Below are 23641 nucleotides of genomic sequence, written 5' to 3'. Positions count from 1 at the left end.
CGACCGCACATCCAAGCCCTTTCCACCACCTGCCGCCTCCAACTCAAAAACATCTCCCGCATCCGTGCTTTCCTTAACTTTGAATCTGCGAAAATGCTCGTACATGCCCTCATTATCTCCCGCCTAGACTACTGCAACATTCTCCTCTGTGGCCTTCCATCTAGCACCCTCGCACCCCTCCAATCTATCCTCAACTCCACTGCCCGACTAATCCACCTCTCACCTTATTACTCCTCTGCCTCTCCCCTCTGCCAATCCCTTCACTGGCTCCCCATTGCCCAACGAATCCACTTCAAAGTACTGACAAACACATACAAGGCCGTCCATAACCTGTCCCCTCCCTACATCTCTGAGCTACTTTCCCGATACATCCCCACACGCACTCTCCGATCCTCACAAGACCTCCTTCTCTCCTCTCCTCTTATCGCCTCTTCCCACAATCGACTCCAAGATTTCTCCCGTGCATCCCCCATACTCTGGAACTCGTTACCCCAACATATCAGACTCTCACCTACAGTGGAATCCTACAAAAGAAACCTGAAAACCCACCTCTTCAGACAAGCCTACAACCAATGACCCTGCTGCCTCTATACCGCCATGACCAACTCAACCCGCACCTACTGTGTCCTTCTCCCATACCATGTAGATTGTAAGCCCTCACGGGCAGGGCCCTCTCTCCTTCTGTACCAGTTTGTAACTCATCTTGTTTATGATTAGTACAATTGTCTGTTATGTATGTGCACCGCTTATCATATGTACAGCGCTATGGAATGAATGGCGCTTAAATAATAAATAATAATAATAATAAATCAATATAATGTTATGCGACCCCAGCAGTGCTGGATGTTCAGGACGGAAGCTGTCTTATACTCACGCAGCAAGTCCGCGGTATGCAACTCGCTCGTCTGAAAGCAGCCTAAGGATGAATTCAAATGCTTTTTTGAGACTGAGTGACTGACAGCAACTTCCAACTCTCCTCATAAGGCCCCGTTTGTCCCGCAGCGAGTCCGCATCGCAGCACCTGGCCTGACCTCCCAGCACTGACGGGATTCACATAGCATTATATTGCTTTATGATGCTATGTAACCCTTACAGCATTATGCCAGTGTTATCCAATACATTCCAGAACTGTAAATAGCATCATAAATCAATATACCGGTAATGCTATGTGACCCCCGGCAGCGCTGGGAGGTCAGGCAGGGAGCTGCGTTGCGGACTCGCTGCGGGAGGAACGCTCGTCTGCAAGGGACCGAAGTGTTCTTTTGAGCTGTATACCAGGCTCAATACACAGACTCTCAAACTTTAGTTGTAAGAGTTGTCCAGTGGTTTATAGAATTGACTTGCACTTTATGGTTATCCTATATGTCCATGGTTGCTTAGGCCACAACTTACTATTACAGAAAATTCCAGTGGAAAGAAGCGTTTGTGTGAAACATATCAAGAAGAAAGAACGACTTTGAATTATTTTATTCTCACATAAAACTTTGCTCAGATTGTACAAAGAGGAATGGTTGATGGTAACAAAAAGGTTTACACAGCTCTTCATTTCTGTCAAGGAGCAGCCTGTAGAAAATAGATTAGTATTTTGTTAATGCAATTAAATAGAGTTAAATTATACATACACAAGGTACAAAAAGGCTAGAAAAGCATGAATGACACAGTGATTCCAGCCATAAAATATGTTGCATACATTTTTTTTTAAACTAAATGTAACAAAAATTTGTAACAGATATGCAAGGCAGTCTGTGAGTATATTACATTCTTTGGATTCTCTTGTTGTGCACATATCTATTCTATATATCATGAATCAAAGCCAAAATCATAACATATACTCATCCATTTAAGGGTTTTTAAAGGCTCCTGATATCAATGACCTATACTCATGATAGGTCACTAATATCCTATCAGTAAGGATCTGACCCCCCGTTCGCCCACTGATCGTCTATTCCCTCAAGCCTCCAGTGCTGGAACTAGCACATTGAATGGAACAGGATGCACAACTCAACAAATTAAAATTTGTGAACAGTGGTGGCAATTATCGTCATTGTCATATTCATAAGAACATATGTTAGGGGCAATGTAGAATGATTATGGCCTAGACCAGGGATCAGCAACCTCTGGCACTCCCGCTGTTTTCTGAAACTACAACTCCCAGAATCCTCCTTTCACTTCCATGGGAATTAGAAGAACAGCAGAGTATGTTTGCATGCTGGGAGTTGTAGTTTCACAGCAGCTGGAGTGCCAAAGGTTGCTGACCCCTGGCCTAGACTCATGGACAGTACAATTTCTAAAGAGATGAGCTTATTATAAAGACATGAGAATCATAGCTTCTGACTTTTGGAACACATACAACATGGGATGTAAAATGCAGTGGAAAATCTGCGTCAGTTTCCAACCATTCACCTCGTGGATTTTTTATGCAGCGTGTGGATGAGATTAGTTGAAATGTCATCCACTTCCCTTCTACTGTAAAATGCTGCTGAATTTCCGCTTGGAAATTCTTTCCTGAAAAACCACAGCATTTCCACCACATTTGGCTGTACCCTATGGCCAAACAAGGAAAACAATTTGATGCATATTTTCAGTGCAGATTTACATGTTACATGTGTTACATGCAGATTTTATCGTAGATTTGCTCCACAATGATAGACTGCAGAAAGAATTGACACGCTGCAAATTTCTAAAGCAACACCACAGGTCAATTTACACGTGGAAAATTTTGATAAATTTGGAGCATCTTCAAGTCTAAGGCCCCATGCACACAACCATATTTTTCAGCCATGCGCTATCCACATTTTTTGCGGATGTCTATAGGACCATGCACAATTCCGTATTTTTTTGCAAATCTGTGTGACAGTTTTGCAAATTATAGAACATGTGCTATTCTGATCCACATTGAGAAGAAGAATAGTCCTTTCTATTGATGGGAGAAAAATGCAGAGTGCACACACGTATTTTGCGGATGTTGTTTGAGGACCAAAATACATGAAGCCTAAGGCCCCTTTCTCCACGCGGGTGCAATGCGTGAGGTGAACGCATTGCACCCGCACTGAATCCGGACCCATTCATTTCTATGGGGCTGTGCACATGAGCGGTGATTTTCACGCATAACTTGTGTGTTGCGTGAAAATCGCAGCATGCTCCTCTTTGTGCGTTTTTCACGTAATGCAGGCCCCATAGAAATGAATGGGGTTGCGTGAAAATCAAAAGCATCCGCAAGCAAGTGCGGTTGCGGTGCGATTTTCACGCACGATTGCTAGGTGACGATCGGGATGGAGACCCAATCTGTATTATTTTTGTTATAAGGGAAAATAATAGCATTTTGAATACAGAATGCATAGTACAATAGTGCTGGAGGGACCATGTGATGCACGCAGTGACGTCACCACAGGTCCTTTTTCTTCAGATGAAGACAGAAGAGATGCCGGCTGCGCGAACAAGTGGATTAAGGTAAGTTAAATTATTTATTTTAACCCCTCCAGCCCTATTTTACTATGTATTCTTTATTCAGAATGCTATTATTTTCCCTTATAACCATGTTATAATCGAAAATAATACAATCTACATAACCTTGAACCCAAACCTGAACTTCTGTGAAGAAGTTCGGGTCTGGGTACCACAGTTAGTTTTTTATCACGCGCGTGCAAAACACATTGCACCCGCGAGATATAAACTGAACAATGGAACGCAATCGCAGTCAAAACTGACTGCAATTGGGTACCTACTCGCGCGGGTTATCCGCAATGCACCGGGACGCATCCGAACCTAATTCGGACATGCTCGTCTGCAAGGGGCCTAACACTTTTATCTTGAGCTGTTACTCCACTTTCAACCCACTCCTTTACTGGGGACAATTGAGACGATTTTTACCATTTAAAAGTCTCAGTTGAAGAATCTGAAGCTAATTAATATGACCAAGTACACTCACTTTCCCACCTTCTTTATAAAACTGATGTGGTGTAAAATTTCAAAATGTCTAAAAACATTTTGTGCAAGTAAACAAACTCCATTTTTATGCGACTTTTTGTTATCAAAATTCTGGCGTCCTGGGAATCCTAAATTCCCTTCACAGTGCCTGTGGTCTATGATATTGGCTCAGAGGAACACAATAGGGTGAATTTACAAAAGCATTAAGTTAGGTTTTTGGCATAGAAAAAAGTCACTAAATTTGTTTCAAAGGGCATTTGGTGCAAAAAATATTTTGACTTTTGTGTTTTCTGCCACTTTTGTAAAAAGTGGGTAGAGCTTAGTGAAAGTGGAGGGACCACATCAGCTCAATACATTTTCAATAATTTACACCGGAAAATTGTGGCAATTATAACTAAAATCTACTCCAGTTCTAGAGAGGTGCACCAATCTTTAGTACAGGAACCACAACAGGTTAGTATAATTGCAAAATACACCGAAAAGATGCTGCAAGAAGAGAAGTAAATGTGAATTCCACAAAAACTTATTTGGAGTTTCCAAGTCTGATCATGTAAATATAAGTGGGAATGGGCTTTACTTGCATTACAGTATTAAGCGGCTCATCAGATAATCTCCCGACAGAACATCTGCTGTCATCACTGTGTCATGAGTCTCCATTGTCCAGCCCTGATACACATACTATCCACAATCGGGTCATGTTGAAATTGTATTTTTATAGTTTTTTTTGGAACAGTGGTGTTTATAGATTCCTTATGCACACAGACAGTCCAGTAACAAGCTGTATACATCCTTTCATATATGTATACTTCTCCCCTCATTCTAATTTTGATTACGGTGCAGAACAATTGAGTTGGTTTTATGTTGTACTTACTCCAAGATAGGACTGGGCAGTCTGTCAATGAGGACGGCTGCATGCAAGCTTTGAAATTAGCATTTTAGGCCTCATGCACATGAACGTATTTTGTTTCCGTGACCGTTCAGTTTTTTTAGGATGCGGACCCATTCATTTTAATTGGTCCGCAAAAAATGCAGACAGCACACCGTGTGCTATCTGCATCAGTATGTCCGGAACATCCTATTCTTGTCCATTATAGGCATTGTTACAATGGATTCGCAAAAAAAAACGGATGGCATACAGATGTCATCCGTTTTTTTTTTGCGGACTGCAAAACACATACAGTCGTGTGCATGTAGCCTTAGATGTAAGAATTCCATGTAACATCTCCATTTCTTATGAATGCAGAACGTGGTTATAAGTCTCAGCTTCCAGTAATTAGAGGAATTATTGCTTGAGTCAAGTCCTTTTCATGGCATTCATTTTTAAAAAAAATTGATTTGCCCTTAAAAGGGTTTCCACTTACACATCTGTCTTGGCACTGAGAGAACTGTCCTCTGTTCTGCCTTCCTCCCGATTTTTCACATTGTCTGTTCCATCCTCTTTACATGGCAGGCGAAGAAGAATTTGACGGAATTTCTTGACAGCAAAGAAATAGACCAGCGGGTCTAGGGCAGCATTAAGGGTGCTGAGGCAAGAGGTAAAACGGTTTGCTAAAGCTAACCCTTGCCTTAAGTGACAGGGAGATAGCACAGCAGCACTTTCGCCACCTGGCATCAGGACATGGTAAAGTGCTCGACTTAGATGGTATGGAACAAAGCAGATCAGGAATATGGTAAGGACCAGGAGCACCATCTTTACAGCACGCTCCTTGGGTTTCCTGTCACCTCCTTTCTGGAGTCGTCTCAATATAAGACCATAGCAAGTGACTGTGGCCAAGAAGGGGATGGCAAATGCTGTACTGAGTGATGACAGTGCCCTCAAAGATGGCGTTTCACGATATAGAAGTCGACAAACCGTTTCATCCATTGCTGCCCCTCGACCTAACAGTAATGGTGCAGTAGCAAATGCAACAATAGCCCACAAAAAGCCACAAGTCAAATGAGCATGTAATGGTTTTCGGAACTTGACAGAGTTGAGGGGATGCACAATAGCTAGATACCTATCAATGCTTATGCCAGCCAAGAAGTAAAGACTGGCATACATATTGAGGTAAAAAACAAAACCAGACAGCCTGCATGCCAATGAGCCAAATGGCCAGCTATTTCCTGACAGGTGGTAGAAGAGCCGAGTAGGTAAGCTGAGGAGCAGGAAGAGATCTGATAAGGCCAGGTGAAGGAGAAAGATGTCAGAGGGTGACTTAGGCTGGCGGTCGCGTACAAAGAGTGACAGAGCAATGACGTTTCCCAGACCTCCAACAAATAGGCCGAGCAGGTAGCATACAGACAGCAGAGCATTTTCTAGCCAAGTTTCATGAATACACGGATCCACCCATGCCAGGCTGGAGGAGTTATCAAAAACGTTGTCCTCGGAATTGGTCATTGTCACCAAGATTCTTCAGAGCCACTCTGGAAGACAGAGGCATATGCATTACTTATGTAGTACTGTAAATTATTACTTATTTGTCTATTCCAGCTTTAATTAAAGAAGTGCTGACCACTGAACACAGTGGTTCAGTGGTTAGCACTGTTGTCCTACAGTCCTGTGTTTGAGTCCAAAGGAAATATCTGCATGGAGATTGAATGATTTGGCCCTGTTTTTACTGCAGGTACTCTGATTTCTTCCCACACTCTAATGCGTATGGACAGTTACTGATGTGACTGATACAAGCTCTGCCTCTATTGCCACCACCACCAGAGCAAAGCTTGCTAACAATTTATTTGAATAGTCTCTTCTACTCTATAAGACTCGTATAGCGATGACACAGTGCTGCGCTATATCAATGAATAAAATCCTAGAAATTGTTCTCTGGCTTGGCAATGACATGTAGAAAAGATTTGATGAATCATTGCTCAAACGTTACATTCTGAGGTTAACAGAAAAAGTATACACAGTACTTCAACGATAAAATATAAGGAAATGCTCAAATATTGGATGCAAATGTTGTTACCCCAAAAAGGCCATAACTGCAAGTTTAAAAGCTCTAAATACTGACCCAATATGATATTCATTGCAGGAGATACTTATAAAAACTGAACTATTCATGGGCCAACAACAGTGTACACTAAAATACATTCCTGACTGTCATTAAACAGCGCGCCCATTCCTCGAAGTAGCCACAGAGCAGGAGATGCAAGGACATTGTAGTACTTGCCATGAATATCGAAACTACATTTTTCGCATTTGACCAATAAAGAAGGCCTATACTAAACACTATAACTATAACAAAAAAAAAGTTTTACATGCTAGACACAAAAATAGGTTAAAAACAATTACTGGAGGTGGAGGCAATTATATCCAGATTAAAACAGCACTACTCTTAGGTCTTAGTTCATGGGGTGGTAATGCCAGCAGTGTCGGGCCCTAGCCCAGAGATGGCAAACTCGGCCCTTCAGCTGTTGTTTAAAACTACAAATCCCATCATTCCCAGTCTGCCTACAGCTATCAGCCTACAGCAGGGCATGATGGGATTTGTAGTTTTAAAACAGCTGGAGGGCCGAGTTTGCCCATCCCTGCCCTAGCTCAACAGGCCCCTAGTAGACAGGAAATGTGATGTGGAGAAAATACTGCAGCACTCTATTTCTTCAATGCAATTTTATATCTTTTTTCACAAAAAATGCAACGTTTCCACTACAATGAGTCTTTTTCAAGCAGAATAAATGTATTCTGCTTGAAAAAGAACAATTGTAGTAGAAACATCGCATTTTTGGTAAATAAACACAGAATTTGAATTGAAGACATCTGGTGCTGCATATATGTATAACAAAAACAAGCACACATAAGTAATGAAGAGTCCATAACAATACAATCAAGACACAAATATATGAAAATCAAATATAGCATGCAAAGTCAGGCATCACCAAATATTACCAACCAGGAAAAAGAGTCTATACCAAACAAAAAATGCAATGTCAAAGCCCCAACGCGCTTTTCACAGTCTGCTTTACACCACTCTATCCGACCATTTGTATTGTGTTTGGTGTACTTGTCGACTTGCATACAGCTGCTCAGCCATGAAGCTCCCAATGCAGTTTTTGTGCTGGTGTTAACCATTTCGCTATCAGCGCCGTACATGTACGGCGCTGGAGTGATGGGTAAACATGGCGCCTGCTTGCGCATGCAGCGGACTGCCATGGCAGGCAGGTCTCCGCTGTTTAAAACAGCAGAGACCCGCGGCTAATGACGGCGACCAGCAATAATGCCGATCACTGTCATTAAAGCCTTTAGGTGCCTTGATCAAGTGTGATCACAGCATCTAAAAGCTAAAAAACCCGAAAGCTCATGCTTCTAGGCTTCTTACTCGCATCCTCTGCGGCCAATGAGGATACTGGTAATTGATTTCAATACACTGGGTCTCTCTGAGGAGACCCAGGGTTTTGAAGCTGCAATTCTTATTTTGGCCAAAAGGTGGCAGGCTGACATAGGAAATCAGTAATTCACATATTACAATGCCCCTGTATGGAGTGTGGTAATATTGAAGAAAAAACATGAGCTACAAAACAATAAAAAGTGAAAAAATATGTAAAAAAAATATATAAAAAATGAAATATAAAAATTTAAATCATCCCCCTTTCCGTAGACTTAAAAAATAAATACATAAATTGCAAAAAATATAAACATCATAAGCATCACTGCGTCCAAAAACAACCGTACTGATAAAATATAAAAATATTTTTCTCCAATACAGCGAAAGCTGTAACAGTAAAAAGGGTCAAAATGGCCAGTTCGCCATTTTTTTCATCACTTCTTCTTAAACAAAAAAATGTAATAAAATGTGATCAAAAAGTCTCACACACTCCAAAATGGTATCAATAAAAACTACAGATCGTCCTGCAAAAATCGTTCGGCTCAGTAGATATAACTATAAAAAAGTTATGGGGTATAGAATATGGTGATGCAAAAAAAAAATTTTTTTTTCAAAGTTTTAATCTATTTGTACACTATTTAGACATAAAAAACCTATACATGTTTGGTATTGTTGTAATCGTACTGACCCAGAGAATGTAATTATGTTTGCCTCATGGATATGCACCTGTGATCCTGAAGGTTTTAGTCTAAATTTTCTTGCAATATGTTGGGGGTGGCACCCCTTTTAGACTGGACACGCCCATCTACCTGGGACTTCTGAGCAGAATATGTTTGTAGCTGGTTCCTACACTGCCCTGAATATTGTAGGCTTAAGTAAGTCCAAAGTGAGCCAGGCTATGAGCTGTGTGCTGCGATTGGCCAGCACTGCAGCAAGGGACACGCCTCCTACAAAAAAATCAGTCCAATACAACAGACGGAGCTGAGACACCGGAGCCTATGCCGGGCGAACAGAGCGGCGCCCAGGCATACTAGTAAGTGCAGGGGGACCCCTGGGCGCCGCTCTGCCCACAGGTATAGTTAGTTTTTAGTTTCTATATTAGTTAAAGGTCCTCTTTAAGGATCCTTAAAAACTGTCCTGAATATATGCTGCTAACACCAGTACACTATGCAATAAATAATAGTGGTATCCAGCATGCTCATCTCAGAAGGACAAAATATGTCCATATTTATGAATTTGTATCTAGGCTGAAACACCTGGACCTTGCATAGTGCTACAGAACTGAGTTAGGATTGTTAGAATCATGTGTGGTCTTGTCATCATAATATGGGCTAAAATATGCTTCTATATTTTGGCTGTTAGCTACTTTACAATCACTGAGTATCAGGATATTACAGCAGACAGTTACTATTCCAATACATATATCACTGAGGGCAACTTCTAAAATGTAACCTTTATTCTACATATATAAGATAAAAATATTTATCCAAACAGGACCCTGATAACTATAGTACAAAAAGCTGTCAAAACAATGGACGGTTAGCAAAATACGCACAATATTATGCGGATTGACGTGAAACTTCTCAGTATCAAGTACCAATTCCCGCGCCTGCGCGGTGCGCTTCTGTATTCTCCCGGCACAGGCTTCCTAACTGCGCCTGCGCCAACTACGTTACAGTGAGGAAGCCGGCACCAGGAGAGCGGCATTCACTCACTGCGCCTGCGCCGAATACAGAAGCGCACGGCGCAGGCGCGGGAATTGGTACTCGATACTGAGAAGTTTCACGTCAATCAACAGGAGCGGGGCGGGATGGAGCGACGCGATGGGCGGCTGAAATGGTTAGTGGACGGAGCCCTCTAGGTGCTAATGACGCCCACATAGCACCTAGAGGCTCATTAGCATATCTATAAAAGTACGTTTTTAACAAAAACGGCTGCAGGAACTACTGTTAGAAACATACTGTTATGTAGTGCTGACATGGGCGAATCGCTAATGTCAGTCAGCTACATAACAGTATTTCTGGTGGTAGAAGCTCTTTAAAGAAATTGCTCAGCCCAGAGATGCACCTTAAAGGTAGGTGCACTCTGTCCACGTTCCTGGGCTAACCTATCCTGATATAGCCCTATCACTACATACAATGTGCCAATGCGTTTACTCTTACAGATAATCAAAGGTTCATTTTGCCCCCTGGAGCCCCCCAGCCGTGCATCCTGCATCTGTGAGAGGACTGGACCAACACGCTATCCATCTGAATCAGCTAAGTTGCTTTGTGTTGACAAAAAGAGTTGCTAATACTATCTAATATGTGGTAGACTGACATAAAGTGTATTTAAGTGTCCACACACTGTGAATAAGTACTCAATTTTAGAGGCTTGACGCCTCTTCCCTCGTCACAGATGTTTTCTGGTCTGGGGTGCTCCAGTAATGTTTTGATTTATCGGTTATTTATGTTTACTCTGTATATTGCAACCTATTACCATACTGATGCTTTTAGTTCCCTGATGAACCTTTGATTATCTGTAAGGGGAAACGCGTTGGAACATTGTATATCGTGTCAGAAAGTGATAAGGCTATATAAGGACAGGTTAGCCCAGGAACGTGGACAGGGTGCACCTGCCTTTAAGGTACCCAAATATTTGTATCTTATATATGTAGAAAAAAGGTTAAGTTTTAGAAGCTGCCCTGAGTGATATATGTTAGCTACTTTAGGTGATTACATGTGATTAATGAGCACCCCGAATTACAGACAATTATGTAGATGTTCCAGTATGAGCAATAAGAACTGTAGTACATTTTATAACATGGTATGAAAAGTATTTTTATTTAAAAAACACTATGAAATGTATGACAGTAAATTAATCTTAAATGAGTTTTCTAGTTTTATATAAATAAAGCGCATTCAGTACATAAATGAAAAGCTCTATATTAGGCCTCGTTCACATCACCGTTCCTGCATGCAGGACTTTCGTCTCCGCTCAAAAATCATGTTCTGACCGACACCGAACGGACCCCATTATAATCTATGGGGTCTTTAGGCTCCGTTACACTCAGTTAGGTCTCAGTTATCTGCAGAATCTGTCCTTTCCGTTCTCCTGCTCCTCAACGGATCCGGAGAACGGATAGGAGAAACGGTGATGTGAACGAGGCCTTTTTGTAATATACTATAAGTGAATGAGAACACTCTAGTCCAGTGATGGAGAACCTTTTACAGACTGAGTGCCTAAACTGCAACCCAAAACCCACTTATTTATCCCATACAGTATATCTTCCATGTACTTTATCCTTTAGCTATAATGACCTGCCTATATTCAATGCGCCATCTGTGCCGTTCATAGTGCGCCCTGTGCTGATGAATGGCAGGAAACATCGAAGGCATATTGGTACACCATTGACTTTTTCCAGGGTGCGGGTGCCCACAGAGAGGGCTCTGAGTGCCGCCTCTGGCACCCGTGCCATAGGTTCGCCACCACTGCTCTAGTCTATCATTTAAAACAAGTGCATATCTAGTCCTGCTCTCAGATGTGGATACAATGTATTCAGTCCTAGACAATGCTCTGTAAGCTTAACACATCAGGAGCAGCTGTATCCACCTCTGAATATTTGCCACAATGTATCAGTCTGGAGACTAAGATGTTTAGCTCACAGAGCATTGTCTACACTGGATACTATTGTGTCCACCTAAGATATAGTTTCAAAAAATCCCAATCTTGGCCATTTGATGTGTTTGGTGAGTGCATAAAAAATATATCCAGCATGATGTTCAATAGTAACTGATTTATAGGGCATCAGGAGTGTGAAATTTGTCTAGATTGATAGAACAAGACACAAACTTATTATGTGGATGACCAATGTGTGTCCCAGGGCCAGACGTATAATATACCACGCACCCTGGTATGAAAGTTTGTTCTCATGCATTTGGACTAAAATTCTCTATTTTACAGAGTGTATGTGGATTTACAAGCAAGTCATGCTTGATAATCTGATGCAATGTTTCTACCTAGAGTTAAGATTGTTTCACTCACACAGAATTAGGATGGAATTGTAGTGAAGAATCTGCAGAGAGCATTTCTTTCACTTACAGCAAGCAGAAATTTTGAAAATGGGTAGCAAAGTATATCAGAAAGATGCAAAACTTTTCTGTAGACTGTGATTAACAGCAGTCAGTTATACTCACAAATCACATATAGCTTTACATGATGAAATCCTAGATGAGCTGACAATGACAGAATGCCTATAACAGATGATGATACTTACAGCCTCATCAGTCTCCTGCTCTGTCTGTCCCTCTTAATGGTCTGCTCTTCTCTGCCCTATAGCTTAAGTAATACTGCATGTCTGTATTGGGGTAGTCAAAAAAGCTCTTTCACTAGAGGGGAGGGTGTCCCCCACATTCCTGTCCTCTTCTTCAACCCCCGAACAGATAGTCACAGCAGCATTTTTCATAGTAGGACAAAGAGGGGAGTGTGTCTGGGGAATGGATGAGTGCACTGTTGCCATAGTAACTTGAGGGGGGGGGGGGGTACATGTTCATGGGGTTTATGACTTTTTGTCAGAAGAAACTATCATCCCTTGTGTGCTATCAAGCATAATAGGCTGCTCGTCAAAGAGCTCCCCATTATATGCTGGGCTCACACATACTCATCTTGTTCTACAGTCCAGCACAGCTGCAGACACATTGGGAGAGTGCATTCTGGGCCATGGCGGAGAAAATAGGCAGCTATATGTCTGGAAATGGGTTGAGTAGGAGACGTCTCTTGTAGAAGTCACCTGTAGTCAATAAATGGTTAACAAATAGCAAGGACTTTTACCCATTCACATTTACCAGATGATAGATAACACAGTTGTAGTTGTCTTCAACAGACGCAAAAATCTGAAAGGCCCAAAAATTGCAAATAAAAAAGTTGTGATACAAGAGAGAGCAAAAGTGTACAGCTAGCCATTAAATAGCACTCTACTGTATAAATTGTGTGATAGCAGATGTTCAGTTCACAGCCCATGTCGTATAGGGCTCATGCACACGAACGTATTTTCTTTCCGCTTCCATTCCAGTTTTTTGGGAGGACTGTATGCGGAACCATTCACTTCAACGGGTCTGCAAAAGCAACGGAAGGTACTCCGTGTGCATGTTGTTTCCGGATTTCTGTTCCGCAAAAAAGTTGTGCATGTCCTATTATTGCTCAAACATTAATGCCTACACGGCTACTAACCACTCTTGTCCCAGATTAATAAAACATAACTTTTACTTTTTTATCCTTAAAAGTGATGAAGGAATTGATTGTGAGCTACCTAAAGAGTTAAAAACACTGAGCCCCATGGACGACGCTGTGAATGAGGGGTCGGTACGGTGTATAGGTAGGCGGGAGTGCACTATCACCGCTCAACTACACACCTCCATCCCAATTATATCAACAAAGTACTGTACTGTGCCTAAAAACTACTTGGCCCCCGTATCTGGAGTATAAGCACAATTAACAAATGAGCCTTATGGCAATGCGTATTTTCACTTTAGGCACACTGGTTGCAGCGATTGCTCAAAGGGGTACAGCAGATTAAAACCTAGTTCCGCCCCCCTTAGCGTCGTCCATGGGGCTCCGTGTTTTTAACTCTTTAGGTAGCTCACAATTTATTCCTTCATCACTTTTAAGGATAAAAAAGTAAAAGTTATGTTTTATTAATCTGGGACAAGAGTGGTTAGTAGACGTGTAGTCATTAGTGTTTGAGTATAAATAAACCCTTCCCAGACAGGGTCCTACATAGAAAGTAGTGTCCTATTATTGTCCGCAAATCATGGTCCGAGGCCCCATTCAAGTTAATGTGTCCGCAAAAAATACGTAACGCACATGGAACACATCAGTATTTCATCCGTATTTTGCGCATCGATACTGTAGAAATGCTATGCCCAGCCCATATTGCTCATGTATTTGATGATTAATAAGTTACTGTTTCCGTTTCCAATCTGCAAAAAACACATCGCATACGGAAACCATACGTTTATATTTTGTGGAATAATGGAACGGAAGAGGACTTAAATCAGAGAATAAAAAACCTCAGATACGGAACAACGGATCCGTGAAAAATGGACCGCAAAACAACAACGGTCGTGTGCATGAGCCCATAGTCTGATAAAATGTTTTTTTTTTTTTTTTTACAAAGTTTCATATTCCACTAACTTGTGACAAAAAAATAAAATTTTACATGAACTAACCATACCCCTCACGGAATACCTTGGGGTGTCTTCTTTCCCAAATGGGGTCACATGTGGGGTATTTATACTGCCCTGGCATTTTAGGGGCCATAAAGCGTGAGAAGTAGTTTGGAATCCAAATTCGTAAAAATGCCCTGTGAAATCCTGAAAGTACTCATTGGAAATTGGGCCCCTTTGCGCATCTTGGCTGCAAAAAAGTGTCACACATGTGGTATCGCCGTACTCAGAAGAGGTAGGGCAATGTGTTTTGGGGTGTCTTTTTACATATACCCATGCTGGGTGAGAGAAATATCTCTCTAAAAGACAACCTTTCCCATTTTTTTTATACAAAGTTGTCATTTGACAGAGATATTTCTCACACAAAGTTTGGGTATATGTAAAAATACACCTCAAAACACATTGCCCTACTTCTCCTAAATACGGTGATACCACATGTGTGACACTTTTTTGCAGCCAAGATGCGCAAAGGGGCCCAAATTCCAATGAGTACCTTTTAGGAGGGCATTTTTAGGCATTTGGATTCCAGACTTCTTCTCACGCTTTAGGGCCCCTAAAATGCCAGGGCAGTATAAATACCCCACAAGTGACCCCATTTTGGAAAGAAGACACCCCAAGGTATTCCGTGAGGGGCATGGCGAGTTCATAGAATATTTTTTTTTTTGGCACAAGTTAGCGGAAAATGATTTTGTAAGAGAAAAAAATTAATAAAATAATAATTTTCCCCTAACTTGTGCCAAAAAAATTATATTCTATGAACTCGCCATGCCCCTCATGGAATAACTTTGAGTGTATTTTTTCCAAAATGGGGTCACTTGTGGGGTATTTATACTGCCCTGGCATTTTAGGGGCCCTAAAGCATGAGAAGAAGTCTGGAATATAAATGTCTAAAAATGTTTACGCATTTGGATTCCGTGAGGGGTATGGTGAGTTCATGTGAGATTTTATTTTTTGTCACAAGTTAGTGGAATATGAGACTTTGTAAGAAAGAATCAAAAATATAAAAATAAATTTCCGCTAACTTGTGCCCAAAAAAATAAAATTCTTTTATGAACTCGCCATGCCCCTCAAAAGTGATCTTTTTATAGCGCCGCAGCGATTTTACGGTGTTTTTGCAGTGATCAGAAAAAAAAAGACTGAACGCAAGTGTGCGCACAAGATCAGGCCTGATCGGGTGAACACTGCGTTTTTTGTACAGCCTATAGAACATGTCCTATTTTTGTCCGCAATTGCGGACAAGAAAAGGCATTTTCTATATAGTTCTGGCAATGTGTGGATCCGCAAAATGCGGAAAGCACATTGCCGATGTCCGTGTTTTGCGGATCCGTGGATCCGCAAAACACATACGGACGTCTGAATGGAGCCTTACAGGGGGGTAATCAATGACAGGGGGGTGATCAGGGAGTCTATATGGGGTGATCACCCCCCTGTCATTGATCACCCCCCTGTAAGGCTCCATTCAGACATCCGTATGTGTTTTGCGGATCCGTGGATCCGCGGATCCGATCCGCAAAACACATACGGACGTCTGAATGGAGCCTTACAGGGGGGTGATCAGGGAGTCGATATGGGGTGATCACCCCCCTGTCATTGATTACCCACCCCCCTGTAAGGTTCCATTCAGACGTCCGTATGTGTGTTGCGGATCCGTGGATCCACAAAACACAAACGGAAGTCTGAATGGAGCCTTACAGGGGGGTGATCAATGACAGGGGGGTGATCAGGGAGTCTATATGGGGTGATCAGGGGTTAATAAGGGGTTAATAAGGGGTTAATAAGTGGCAGGGGGGTGGGGGGTGTAGTGTAGTGGTGTTTGGTGCTACTTACAGAGCTACCTGTGTCCTCTGGTGGTCGATCCAAGCAAAAGGGACCACCAGAGGACCAGGTAGCAGGTATATCAGACGCTGTTAACAAAACAGCGTCTGATATACCTTTCAAGGGTTAAAAAATCGCATCTACAGCCTGCCAGCGAACGATCGCCGCTGGCAGGCTGTAGATGCACTTGTTTACCTGCCGTTTCCTGTGAACGCGCGCGCCTGTGATGCTTCCGCAAAAATGGAACGGATTCGGAAGACATACGAATGCATTTCCGTATGTGTTCCGTTTTTTTTGCGGACCCATTGACTTGAATGGAGCCACGGAACGTGATTTGCGGGCAATAATAGGACATGTTCTATCCTCTATACACTCACCACTGCAGGTTTGATGTGTGATAGACAAGGGACGAACATATCGCCTGGTTCAGCTGCACAGGGGCCCAGAGAGGTAGGGGTCCGTTCCCAGTGCCAGCTGAGGTTTTTTATTTATTTATTTTATTATTATTTTCCCTCCCTTCCTCTGCCAGGGTAACCTGGTCACCTTGGGGTGGAGAGGGGAGCTGATTAGAACTTACTTTGAATCTGCTGCCTGTTCTGCCTATACTCCATAGCAGTTGCATGGTCTGCCGCTATGGTAGTTACGCCCCTGGATGTTAGTTACACGGGACTGTGTGTTACAGAAGATTGGAGGGAGATGACTGGTGTTATTTACATGGGACTGGATATTATAGAGGACTGGAGGAAAAGGCGTGATGTTATTTACATGGGACTATGTGTTGGAGGGGCTAAAGTAGCAGATTTAAGTTATTTACATAGGACTGTATCTTATAGAAGACTGGAAGGAAGGTTTATTTACATTGGACTGTATCATATAGAAGACTGCTGGGAAAGGACTGGTGTTATGTACATGGGACTGCATGGTATATAAGACTGTAGGGAGAGGAGTGATGTTATGTACATGGGAATGCATGGTATAGAAGACTGTAGGGAGAGGATAGGCATTATAATTTATGAGGGCACTACATAGAAGATTATAACTAGAGCGAATCGACTTCGGATGAAACATCGCGAGCCGGTCTGAAATCAAATGCGGTCACGGGAGCAGGCAGTTCCGAGAACAGCCGCTGGCGGCCTTCATCGGGCTGTTCTCGGAACTGCCTGCTCCCGGTGACCGCATTAGTTTCAGACAGGCTCCCGTCACAGGCACAGGTAAGGGCTTACCTGTGCATCGCCGGACTTGTGAGTCAAGATGGCAGCCCGCATGTGTTTGCTGGCAAACACTGCGAACTGGCCATCACTGGTGACAGGTACTTTCACTTTCAATTTGTGATGGTCATCTAATAATTGTTTGTACGCACTCTCCTTTTTTGATATTAACCCCTTAAGGACCTCCGCCGTATGTGTACGGTTTAAGTCCGGTCCCTAAACATGGCGCCCGCTCGCTCATGCAGCGGGCACCATAGCTGCTGGGTTTCTGCTATTTTAAAGTCAAATGTGACCATGGCATCTGATCAGTCCGGAAGCGGAAGTCGCGCGCTTACGCTCCTGTAATAGCATTCCCCGACTGAGATCGGGGAACCTGTTACATCTCTGAAATAGCCCGAAGCTTCAAGCAGGCTTTTGTGTCTATTTCAGGAATTTACCAATACAGGCCACTAGGTGGCAGCATTGTATTGTTATATTGGAAATGAAGTGTTAAATGATGGCTGTATAGCCATCAATGAACACAATAGGCAATCTAATGATTGCCAGTTATTGTCACCCAAGGTGACTTAAAAAAAAAGTTTTTACAAATATAAAAGAAATACAAAAAAACTAAAAGTTCAAATCACCCTGCCTTCATTAAAATAAAAATACTTATCAAAAAATAAAAAATATCATGGGAAATCGCCGTGTGCGAAAATTCCCATACAATTAAAATAAAACAATATTAATGGCATACAGCAAATGGCAAAACGGGAAAAAAATGAAAACAGCCAATTTGCCATTTTTTGTCACTTCAACTACCCAATAATTTTTTTATAAAAAGTGATCAAAAAGTCGCACACACTTCAAATTGGTAGCAATGAAAAGAACAGATTGTCCCCCAAAAAATGAGCCCTCACACAGCCCCGTACACATTTCTCCCAAAAAGTTATAGGGGTCAGAATATGGTTATAAAAAAAATAATCCCTCAAAGGGTTTAATTTTTTTAAAGTATTAAAACGCAAGGAAAATTATACAAGTGTGGTATCGTTGTAACCGTACTGACCTGGAGAATAAAGATAACAGGTCAATTTTACCGCATAGTGTATAGTATTAAAAAAAAAAAAAACTTTATCAGAATTGCGTTTTTTCCCAATTCTACCCCATATACAATTTTTTTCCCGCTTCCTACTACATGGTATACAACTGTAAATGGTGCCATTAGAAAGTACAACTTGTCCCGCAAAAAATAAGCCCTCATAAGGCTATGTGAATGTAAAAATAAAAAAGTTAGGACTATGGGAAGGCGTGGAGTGAAAAAACAAAAACTCAAAAATGGAAAATCTCAGGGAAGGGGTTTAAACTTCACTTTAATAAGAGCCTTCTTGTGTTCTAATGATTCCATGACCTTAGAAGAAGCGTTACCTAGATTGATTTATTAAACCTGTGAATGCTAGCAGTCGTAGAGAATACTTAGGTGTTATTTCATGCAAGGTGTCTCGTCAGCCTGATATGACGAGTGGTGGCAGCTAAGATTGATTCGTTTCAGGAAGGAGTGCTGACAGAGGGAGGTCCAGTGTGACCCTGCAGACTCCCCTCCTGAAACGAAGTCCCTGATCCTGAGAATTGTCACCAGCCATATGTGAGAAGCCATTAGAAGCTGTGATGGTTACAGGGAGAGAGGTGCAACAAAATAACAAACCCCCTGAACTGTGATAGAGAGAGAGCTGCAAAAGGAAGGACACACTCCCTGAGCTGCAGCACAAAGGACAAACCCCTGAGAAAGAACTTGCTCCCCTGTGCAGCAGAAAGGACACACTACCTGAGAAAGGCCTTTTAAAGGGTTTCTACCACTTCGGTGTCACATATTTAGCTGTCAGACACTAGCGATCCGCTAGTGTCTGCTCTGGCCAACCATCCTAATATAATTGCTTTTGGGGAGGTGGTTTGGCTAAAAAAACTACTTTTATTAATATGCTAATGAGCCTCTAGGTGCTATGGGGGCGTCATTAGCACCTAGAGGCTCCGTCTACCTTTAGAAACTGCCGCCCCCAGCGCGTCCCTCCAGCCCGCCCATCTCCTCCTGAATGCGATCCTCCTTGTGAGCGCCTGTATTCGGCGCATGCGCAGTAAATGTCTGACAGCTTCCCTGCTCAGACATCTCCACTGCGCCTGTTCCTCGGAGCACTATGGCGTCATCGCGCAGGCGCAGTGGAGATGTCTGAGCAAGGAAGCGGTCAGACATTCACTGCGCATGCGCAGAATACATACGAGGATCGCATTCAGGAGGAGATGGGCGGGCTGGAGGGACGCGCTCGGCGGCGGCAGTTTCTGAAGGTAGACGGAGCCTCTAGGTGCTAATGACGCCCCCATAGCACCTAGAGGCTCATTAGCATATTAATAAAAGTAGTTTTTTTAGCCAAACCACCGCCCCAAAAGCAATTATATTAGGATGGTTGGCCAGAGCAGACACTAGCGGATCGCTAGTGTCTGACAGCCAAATATGTGACACCGAAGTGGTAGAAACCCTTTAAGAGCTTGAAATAAATCTAGCAGAGCAATTGAAGCAATGAATGGGCAAATCTCTGGATCCACGTAAGGTACAGGGCTGGTTCTAGCTTTGTTAGAGATTGTCATGTATTATGATAGGATCTGTGATTTTAATTTTTTTACATTAATCATGGGATAACCCATTTAGGTCTTGTTCACACGAACGTATGGGTTCTGTTGCCGTATTGCGGACCGCATATGCTGATCCACAATAAATGGACACCGTTCGGTGTGCATTCCGCATCACAGATGAGGACCCATTCACTTGAATGGTCCGCAAATCCGGAGATGCGGAGCGGTGCGGAACGGAAGCATGGAACGGAAACTAAAGGAAGCACTACGGAGTGCGTCTGTGGTGTTCTTTTCTGTACTTACGTTCTGCACAAAGAAAGAACATGTCCTATCTTTTTGCGAGAACGGAGGGATGCGGACCCATTCAAGTTGAATGGGTCTGGATCCGTCCCGGAGGTCTCACGAACCTTCTTCATGCATTGCGGACCGCAAATTGCGGCCCCAATGCACGGAATGGAACCCATACGTTCATGTGAACAAGGCCTTAAGGTATTTTATTTTAAGGGGCTGATTTCAGAAGAGTTAAAGACAAGGCACACAAATAGTGCTTAAAGTAAATAGGGGGATAAAAAGTGGCACATGAGATCTGAGGGTTATAGAATTAACAATGAATGTAATTGTATACCATTTGGCAGTAATTTCTGAGCAGAGTTTAATTACCCATAGCAAATGTATGATCACCACAGCAGATTATAGAGGAAGAGGTCCAAACAATGAATGTAGGGTTGTAGTCTTGCAAAGTGTGCGTACCAAGGAAGAGGGAGCAAGATTGCCATACAGTTCACCCCCGATTTGACTAGTTACAATGTAGTAAGCTTCTATTTTTTGGTGTACCTGCCTTGTTTTAATACAGTTCATTGCTCTTATGTGCCTGCCTGGTGCTTGTAATACAAGTCACTGCCTGCTCTAATGAGTCTGCCTAATGTAACACAGTTTATTCTCTGATGTACCGGCCTGGTTCTAATACAGTTGCTCTCCTCCAGTGGTGTAACCAGAATTGATTGGGTCGCAGACCAAGCAATCCCCCCTCATGTGCAACCCTCACTCCTGCGGCTAGTCAAGATCACCCTCTCACACCAGGCCCAGCAGTCGCTCTGTCCATTTCCTACATATATATATATGTCATGTCACTCTATATACTGTCACTGTATATAATGTCATTGTATAATTCTATTGAGGGGGCCCTGATAATAAAATCTTTCAGTTTGTCTCCTGGGTGGGCCCCTTATAAGTTCAGGCCCCGTGGCAGCTGCCTCCTCTACTTCCACTATACACACCTGCTCCCCTCACTGTTGTGCCTGCCTATTTGTAAGGCTTAGTTCACATCCCGCCTTAGCTTTCTATCAGACACATACATTGAGAGTATTGTATGACAGTATTGTATATAGAAACATAGAATGTGTCAACAGATAAGAACCATTTGGCCCATCTAGTCTCCCTAATATACTGAATACTATGGATAGCCCCTGGTCCTATCTTATATGAAGGATGGCCTTATGCCTATCCCATGCATGCTTAAACTCCTTCACTGTATTTGCAGCTACCACTTCTGCAGGAAGGCTATTCCATGCATCCACTACTCTCTCAGTAAAGTAATACTTCCTTATATTACTTTTAAACCTTTGCCCCTCTAATTTAAAACTATGTCCTCTTGTAGCAGTTTTTCTTCTTTTAAATATTCTTTCCTCTTTTACCTTGTTGATTCCCTTTATGTATTTAAAAGTTTCTATCATATCCCCTCTGTCTCGTCTTTCTTCCAAGCTATACATGTTAAGGTCCTTTAATCTTTCCTGGTAAGTTTTATCCTGCAATCCATGTACCGGTACGTCATGTGTATTTCCGATCACCGCTGCCCGGCGGGCGGTGATCGGAGCGGGGTGCCTGCTCAAATCATTGAGCAGGCACCTTGGTTCAATGCCCAGGGGGGTCCTGTGAACCCCCCGTGTCGGCGATTGCCGCAAACCGCAGGTCAATTCAGACCTGCGGTTTGTGGCTTTTTATGTTGCGGTGGGCGGCGGTGCCATTGGGTCCCCATGGGGCTGTAGGGGGGACCCAATGGCAAGGAAGGCAGCGCGATGCCTAAGGAAGGCATCGCGCTGCCTTCCGGTGACGAGCCTGTGAGATCCAGCCCCCTGGATCTCACAGGCCGGAAGCTGTATGAGTAATACTCACTGTATTACTCATACAGCCAATGCATTCCAATACAGAAGTATTGGAATGCATTGTAAAGTATTAGACCCCCAAAAGTTGAAGTCCCAAAGTGGGACAAAAAATGTAGTGAAAAAAAAAGTTTTCCCCCCAAAAAATGTTAAGTTTCAAGTTAGGCCTCATGCACACGACAGTATTTTTTCACGGTCCGCAAAACGGGGTTCCGTTATTCCGTGATCCGTTTCCGTTTTTGTTGCCGTGTGTCTTCCTTGATTTTTGGAGGATCACCAGACATGAAGGAAAGTGAAAAAAAATCTAAGTCAAGTTTGCCTTGCAAATGATAGGAAAAAAACTCACATGGATCACGGACGCGGATGACAATCTTGTGTGCCTCCGTGTTTTTTCACAGACCCATTGACTTGAATGGGTCCGCGAACCGTTGTCCGTGAATAAAATAGGACAGGTCATATTTTTTTCATGGACTGGAAACACGGATCACGGACGCGGATGACAAACGATGCATTAGCCGAGTTTCCCACGGACCCATTGAAAGTCAATGGGTCCGCAGAAAATCACGGAAAACGGAACAACGGACACGGGACACAACGGTCGTGTGCGTGAGGCCTAAAAATAAACAAAAATGTCATTTTCCCCAAATAAAGTTGGTAAAAAATAGGGGGGGGGGGGAAATATTAGGTATCACATGACCTAACCCCTCAGTTGAACACCATAAAAAATAAAAACTGTGCTAAATAAACCATTTTTTTGTCACCTTACATCACAAAAAGTACAACAGCAAGCGATCAAAAAGGCGTTTGCCCACCAAAATAGTACCAATCTAACCGTCACCTTATCCTGCAAAAAATGAGCCCCTACCTGAGACAATCGCCCAAAAAATAAAAAACTATGGCTCAGAATATGGAGACACTAAAACATCATTTATTTTGTTTTAAAAAAGCTGTTATTGTGTAAAACTTACATAAATAAAAAAAAAGTATACATATTAGGTATCGCCGCGTCCGTATCGACCGGCTCTATAAAAATATCACATGACCTAACCCCTCAGATGAATACCGTAAAAAATAAGAACTGCTAAATAAACCATTTTTTGTCACCTTACATCATAAAAAGTGTAATAGCAAGCGATCAAAAAGTCATATGCACCCCAAAATAGTGCCAATCAAACCGTCATCTCATCCCACAAAAAAAATGAGATCCTACCTAAGATAATCGCCCAAAAACTGAAAAAACTATGGCTCTCAGACTATGGAGACACTAAAGCAGGGATCAGCAACCTTCGGCACTCCAGGTGTGGTGAAACTACGACTCCCAGCATTCACACTTGCTTGACTGTTCTCAGAACTCCCTTAGAAGTGAATAGAGCATGCTGGGAGTTGTAGTTTCACCACAGCTGGAGTGCCGGAGGTTGCTGACCCTT

The 23641-nt window shown here is 42.6% G+C and overlaps 1 protein-coding gene across 1 annotated transcript; it reads right to left on the bottom strand.

Annotated features, from left to right (window-relative positions):
* Positions 1-1472: 1472 nt before the first annotated feature.
* Positions 1473-12530, bottom strand: GPR17 (G protein-coupled receptor 17). Its single transcript, XM_044291025.1, has 3 exons — positions 12484-12530; positions 5289-6330; positions 1473-1563 (listed from the first exon to the last, which is right to left on the bottom strand). Exons 2-3 carry the CDS (start codon positions 6302-6304, stop codon positions 1473-1475), a joined length of 1107 nt encoding a protein of 368 aa, XP_044146960.1. The 5' UTR covers positions 6305-6330; positions 12484-12530.
* Positions 12531-23641: the final 11111 nt, after the last annotated feature.

Source organism: Bufo gargarizans, chromosome 4 (genome assembly GCF_014858855.1).
Source record: "Bufo gargarizans isolate SCDJY-AF-19 chromosome 4, ASM1485885v1, whole genome shotgun sequence".
Lineage (NCBI taxonomy): Eukaryota > Metazoa > Chordata > Amphibia > Anura > Bufonidae > Bufo > Bufo gargarizans.
This window is presented reverse-complemented; position numbering and strand designations above follow the sequence as displayed.

Bases quoted from the DNA above. Each gene is read 5' to 3' on its own strand.
- GPR17 (XM_044291025.1), bottom strand. From the start codon at position 6,304: ATGACCAATTCCGAGGACAACGTTTTTGATAACTCCTCCAGCCTGGCA. The intron at 1,564-5,288 runs GTAAGTGGAAAC...TATTTTCTACAG, and splicing joins CTCAGTGCCAAGACAGATGT to GCTGCTCCTTGACAGAAATG.